Source organism: Rhipicephalus sanguineus, chromosome 8 (assembly GCF_013339695.2).
Source record: "Rhipicephalus sanguineus isolate Rsan-2018 chromosome 8, BIME_Rsan_1.4, whole genome shotgun sequence".
NCBI lineage: Eukaryota > Metazoa > Arthropoda > Arachnida > Ixodida > Ixodidae > Rhipicephalus > Rhipicephalus sanguineus.
In genome coordinates, this window is record NC_051183.1 from 61,555,396 (window position 1) to 61,561,395 (window position 6,000).

General features: G+C 46.7%; 1 protein-coding gene across 1 annotated transcript in view; it reads left to right on the top strand.

Annotated features, from left to right (window-relative positions):
• The window catches only part of LOC119402011 (exportin-1), a gene marked incomplete at its 5' end in the record, with an annotated part of 45,947 nt that extends 40,837 nt beyond the window's left edge, over positions 1-5,110 (top strand). The window contains 1 exon segment of the mRNA XM_037669044.1: positions 2,509-5,110. Coding sequence (XP_037524972.1) covers positions 2,509-2,655 — 147 coding nt within the window.
• Positions 5,111-6,000: the final 890 nt, after the last annotated feature.

The following is a 6,000-nucleotide window of genomic DNA, read 5'->3' on the forward strand; positions in this document are numbered from 1 at the left end:
CCCTCTTCTCTCGACAAATGATGTATTAGTCGCAAAATATGACGCAATTGTCGGCAGTTCCACCATTGGCTGATGTTATAATCACGATAACACCCTCATTATTACTTTCGTTGTTAATTTTGAGTTCAATAAGTAGATAATATGTACGTTTATATTATGTTATCGCGTTAAAAACACCGAACAAACATTAATATTAGCACTTCCGGTCTCACCGACAGCTCGTCTGCTCGTAGTTGCGTGGTTCCGTTTTCTTTGCCATGCGCAGTGCCGAAAACGTGAATACAGTTGAACCCCTTTATAAGAGACACTGATATAAGAGACACGTGGGGTATAAGAGACACCAGCGTGCTACATGAAAGTAAGGGTTGATAGGAAAATGCATAACTTAGTACCCTGCTTATAAGAGACACCTCATATAACAGGCAAGAATTTCTCCCCCATGCATGCCTCTTATAAAGGGGTTCAACTGTATTTCTGTGCTTTTGACCATCGCCGGTTGCTGTTGAGAGTGGCAGCCGTTCGAGTGTTGCCTCGTCAGCTGAGAACTGCATCGTCGGCACGTTCTCACGACCGACCGAGGCACGGGCGCAGCGTGTCTCCGATAACAATGCTGGCGTCCGGTAATGGCGGCGCTTCGGGGTCGTCTGCCAGTGCCGTCTTATGAGGCGGTGTATCGGAGTATGGGCCGAAACCGATCTCAGCTGTCATTCGTTCCAAACGAGCGCGCACGTTTGCTTCCATGGTTGGCAGAGTGATGAAAACACTACGGCGTTCGAGGTGCACACCCAACATTACCAAACCGACGCGCAGTTTTCAAGCACGCGCGATACACAGCGCGATCGACTCCGCTCGACGAGAACGACGCAAGCCGACCGGAAGTGGCGGCACAGACCACGTGGTTGCGCCGAGACGCCAGAGAGAAAAAAATGAAAAAAATGCCGCCGGCGCTGACGTCGCCTCCTCGCACCTCCGCCCTCCCTCCCTCCCCTCACGCCGCGCGCAGCTTTCCGCGCGCTCGCTGCGTTGAGTTGAGAGAGAAAGCTGCGGAACGTGATCTCTATAATTTGGTAACACCACTTAGACTTGACGGATTCGAAAAATTTTTGCGGCATATGACTCGTGAAGAGTCATACGTCAATAATGAGACTATTCCAATATAATTAAGAAAGGTGTTGCAGGGCCCCTTTAAGTGGGGGACATCGTGCTTTTAAGGGTCTGGCAATCAATTTTTGTGGTGCATGTTTTTCTTTAGTGCTACACAAGCGCTTGTGTTGTTTGTTCCTTCGACTTAGTTCCGTTTTTCGCGCTGTTTCCTCGCAGTAATCATGGAACGGCTTCGTAGAAAATGCCGTGGAGAATTTTTTTGTCAGAATTTTTCAATCTGCAGCACCGATGAAGTCGTATACGCAGCATATGCTGCGAACACTGGTAGTTAAGCGCGATGATGATTATATGCCAGCAAACAAGTGAGGCCTTATGTTTACGAAGTCTCTGTTGCTGTGGTTCGTGTTCACGTGCTGCGATTTGGCACGCATGCATGCGGCACATCCACACGCATGCAAAGGCAGCATTGCTTGTCAGCGTCAACTCCTCTTACCTCGTAATAAGCATGGAATACAGTGAGTATGCCTAGTATAATACACTTGCTGTATTTCTAAGCATGAATTATGGCTTGCCTTACAACAAAATACTTAAATCAGTGCGGATGACTCCTTTGCGCAGTACCAAGGTTTTTCCTCCAGGTGGTTTGACATACCAGCTTGTGTGACCTTCAAACGCAATTTAAAAATACAAATCCTATTCAAATTGCGAAAAGAATGCTGAATTCTGTTACTATAAGTCATGGTCTTACCCCAGTATCTAATTACATGTTCTGGATGGTTGTCAGTCCCTTTCAAACTCGTTTTAAAATTCTTGATCAATTTTGATGAACCTTGCTGAGTTATTATATATATGTGTGTGTTACTTCAAATATGCAGTTATACTTAAGTACAATGTGTAATTTTTAAAATATCAAACATTTTATGTGCCTTTTTCGTGTAAAAATTTTTCCTAAACTGATGACAAAGTAAAAGGGATACATATTAGCGCAAACTAGGAAACAAAGACTTGAGAAAGATGTAAGAGGAAGCAGAAATGTCGATCGTTAAACTTCAACTTTCTGCTTCTTCCTGCTTCTTTCTCAAGTCTTTGTTTCCTAGCTTGCGCTAATGTATTCCTTTGACGTCAACCAACTAGCCCAGCAACAAGCCTTACTCAATAACAAAGTAAACCAGCATATCAGAATAATCTGGGATGAGCACTTGAGCAATAAAACAAAAACGGATGTTCTAAACCCATCTAAAAAAAAAAAAAGCTGCGGTACGTTGAATAATTCGTGAGTGAGTTATTGCCAAGCTGGGATTTCGCTCACGAATGGTCATCGTACCCACAGTAGACTCCTACAGGCTGTGCTGACGCGATTGCAGTAGCCGCAAAAGCGGGTTAATTCGGTGTCTCCTTCCGCAGGAGTACACCGGCGAGGACGACAGCGACCTGTTCCTCGAAGAGCGGGAAGCGGCGCTGCGGCAGGCGGAAGAAGAGAAGCGCAAGATCCGCATGCTCGTCCCCGGAATCCTTAACCCGCACGAGATTCCCGAAGAGATGCAGGACTGAGCCTCAGCCCTTGTATTTATGTAGAGCTCTCGTCCTTTTTCCTTCCTTCCCCCCGCTCCTCTTCTACACACCATCCCTTCCTCGGCTCACAAGTTCCTGTTTCCGCTTGCCTTCCTTATTACCCCACGCATCGGCCTCTGGAGGGGCAGCACCTCCCTCCTTCCTCTTCATCCTCCCATGTGTCCTTATTTTTTCGCCACAAAAGCTCGTCGCACCCGCCGAACATCATTGTTTCGCTTTTTTTTCTTCTTCCCTTTGCACACACACACTCTTCTGGCGCAGTACTCACTTTGGTTGAGGCTATCTGTGGTTTCACTAGGCACTTTTGCTTCCTAAATTATACGTGCCCTCTCCCCCTGTGTGTTGGGACACCCGTGCGTCTTTCCTCCCCATCATACCATTTTTGCAGGCACGCACACAGACAAAAGAAGGCGCGTCGTATGAACTGCCGTGTGCTATGCGTGCCACACAACGTCGTGGCCGCTGCGGAGCGTCGCTGGCGGAACGTACCGTGGATTTGGGAGCGAGCCCAATGTCTGCGATCTGGCAGTCGATCTCGCAGATGATTTTTATTGACCAGCGGGGCAACTGCAGCTGTTTGCGTTTGCCCGTACAAAATCAGGGCAACCCTCTCACTTTTCTCGGTACGTTCTGCCGGCACGCGTGTGTGCGAGGCTTTTTTTGAGCCCAGCCTTTTTAGAAGCTTGATGCAAAGAACAGTTGGAACATTGCGTATGTTTATAGTGTCGCGACTGCGGGACTTTGGAACAGTAGTAGGGGGCAGTTCTAGAGAATGGCGTCGTAGGAACAGAGTGGGGAACACGGCGGTCTCTCGCCCTTTCGTAGTGGCCGTTGTGGGCGAAAGACAATGCTGGCTTTTTAAGATTTTGTTCTTTGTAATCGTCTGAAGTCCAGCAGGGAAGCCCGGCTTCGGTGTGTGGCTGTGTGTGTGCGAGTGGTGGCGGTGTTTGGTTTGTGTGAGTGGTGCCTCGGCGGCGAAGACTTCGCGGATTCGTCGTCGTCACCGACACCACCGACGGCACTTGCAAGCCATCGAAGCGCTCGCGACCACGTCTACTTGGGAGGAGGATGAGGAGGAGAAAGAGGAACGCATCGTCAACAGTGGGGCGTGATACAAGCCTGAAGCTTGCTTCTTTGTAATTCCTTTCTCTCGTCTGTGTCTCTCTCGCTATATTTTTTTTTTACGAGTACCGGTATCGCCACCTATCCAACGTTGCCGGTACTGACGTGCATTTTTACAATATTGCCCTTGTGGGGCAGCGTTCTACTGTATGCTGACGTCTCTTTCATCGTTTTCCCCTCCTCTCGTCCTGAAAGTGCTAGGTCTTTTCGAGTCCTTTCGCCGTGGTTTGTGCATCTCCCCTCCCCCACTTGTCGGGCATTTCAGAAGGTTTATCGTGTGTCTCGTTTTCTTTCTTCTCTCCGTCTCTTCTGTTTGTGCAGGTTTTACCTATTTATTTTGGAACAACTCTTCGTTTAAGTCTGTCGTTAGAGTCAGCTGAAGTCAGTCACACAGCTCCGATATCCTTATTTTTTTTTCTTTTTGTGATCGCATATTTGTAAAAAAAACGGTTTCTTTTCTCTTGCATCCTTCAAGCGCATTGCAGGTTGCGTCTGAAAATTATTATAATTTTTTTTTTGGTTTCTCAGAAGTTTTCGTACAGTGACGCCCATGGTTGTGCTGCAGTTTTATTTAGTTACGACTTCAGTGTTTTCTCTGGTGGGAAGAACTTTGCGAAGATCGAGGGAAACCTCGCGAGACGTGGAGAAGTCTTCGCTTTTGCCGTTGCGATCCCTTTTTTTCGTTTGCTGAAAGAGTGGCAGCAAAGCGGCGTCATCGCGAGGAGCCCTGAAGACTCTTCGGTTAACGCAGAAGACTCCTCGGCAGATGCGAAGACTCTTCAGCAGGCGCCGCTTCGACAAGACGGACTTGAGAGGCAACGGAGCGAGCATTTTTTTACACGTCGGTCACCCTTCATGCGAAGCGGATGAGAACAGAACGCCCGTGTGAATGTGCGTGTTGACGAGAGGCGGCATTGGGCGGATTTTTTGCACATGCCAGTGTGTGTGTGCGTGTGCGTGCTTCACATTTTTTTCTTCCCATTTTTCTCTCCCCTTCCAACGATGACGGAACCTGTTTCGAAAAAAAAAGCTAAATGGAGAAAAAGAAAAAACTGCTGATGTGTGCGTGTTTCAAATCCTCGAAGAAGCGTGGTTGGTGTTTGTGCATTTGGTGTGCTTGATTGGACAGATATAAAACGATCATTTGTGAGATTAAAGCGTGTGGATGTATGTGTTCGAAGCAGTTTGTATCTTATGTTCTGTCGAAGGATGCATTTTTGTTTTTCATTTCGCTATTGTAGATGATTGGAGAGCAAAGATAAAAAGGAAACAGTTGTTTTCTGAAGGAATAAATGAGCGTTTTTACATAGTTCGTACGGTGTGATGCCTGCTGTTCATGCGTATGCCAGTAAATGCGTTGACCGGAAAATTCGCGAAGACGTCCACATCGTTCTGCTTAGTGTTCTGTGGTTGAGAACCATTGAGCAGATGTAATGCTTTGTTGAACGAACAGAACTTGCAATTGGTGCCCCTTGCCAAAGGCTTCTCTTCTGCCAAGGCAGCGTGACTTCACAGAAGGTTACTGTCACACGTTAATTTGATTGGACAGCAAGATGAGAGATGACATGTGGTAACATTCAAGTCAGACGTGCAAGTTTAGCATCACCGGACAAGCGCATTTGAATGTGTTGTCATTTGGGAAGTGTGCTTGTACCAGGGAAAGGAAATCGATGGCAATTAAAATGGGTAAATAAGTAATTATACCTTTATTTATTATTTCCACAACATTGTGTTATACGTAAATACGGTGTTCACTTGGATATGGCAGCTCTTCCCAACCACATTAACTTGAACGAAGACTGCAAGCCAAGACAAACAGCAGTGTATTTAACCAAAGAACAGAGTTTTCATAGCACACGGCATGGAGACGTTTACAATTACACGAGAAGTGTCTAAAATAGGCTCCAACCTTTCTAGCGAGTGTTGTTTAGTATCGAAGCACTTCTATCCAACCCACGTGTTTTGATGCTGAGAAGAGTCTTTCAGATATTTTTTATAGTGAATGTTGCTAAGCCTTCTCGTGTGACTTCAACAAATGGCGCTAATGGCTGAGCGTGCACTTGCAAAGTCACTAAGTTTGCCTGCGCATTGTAACGGTAGTTCAACGAGCTAATGTTAACGAAAACAGTGTTTAAGGGACCCTGCAACACTTTTTCAGCATGGTCCGGAAAGGCTGCCGATTGGTAGTCGAGGTTCCCGAGA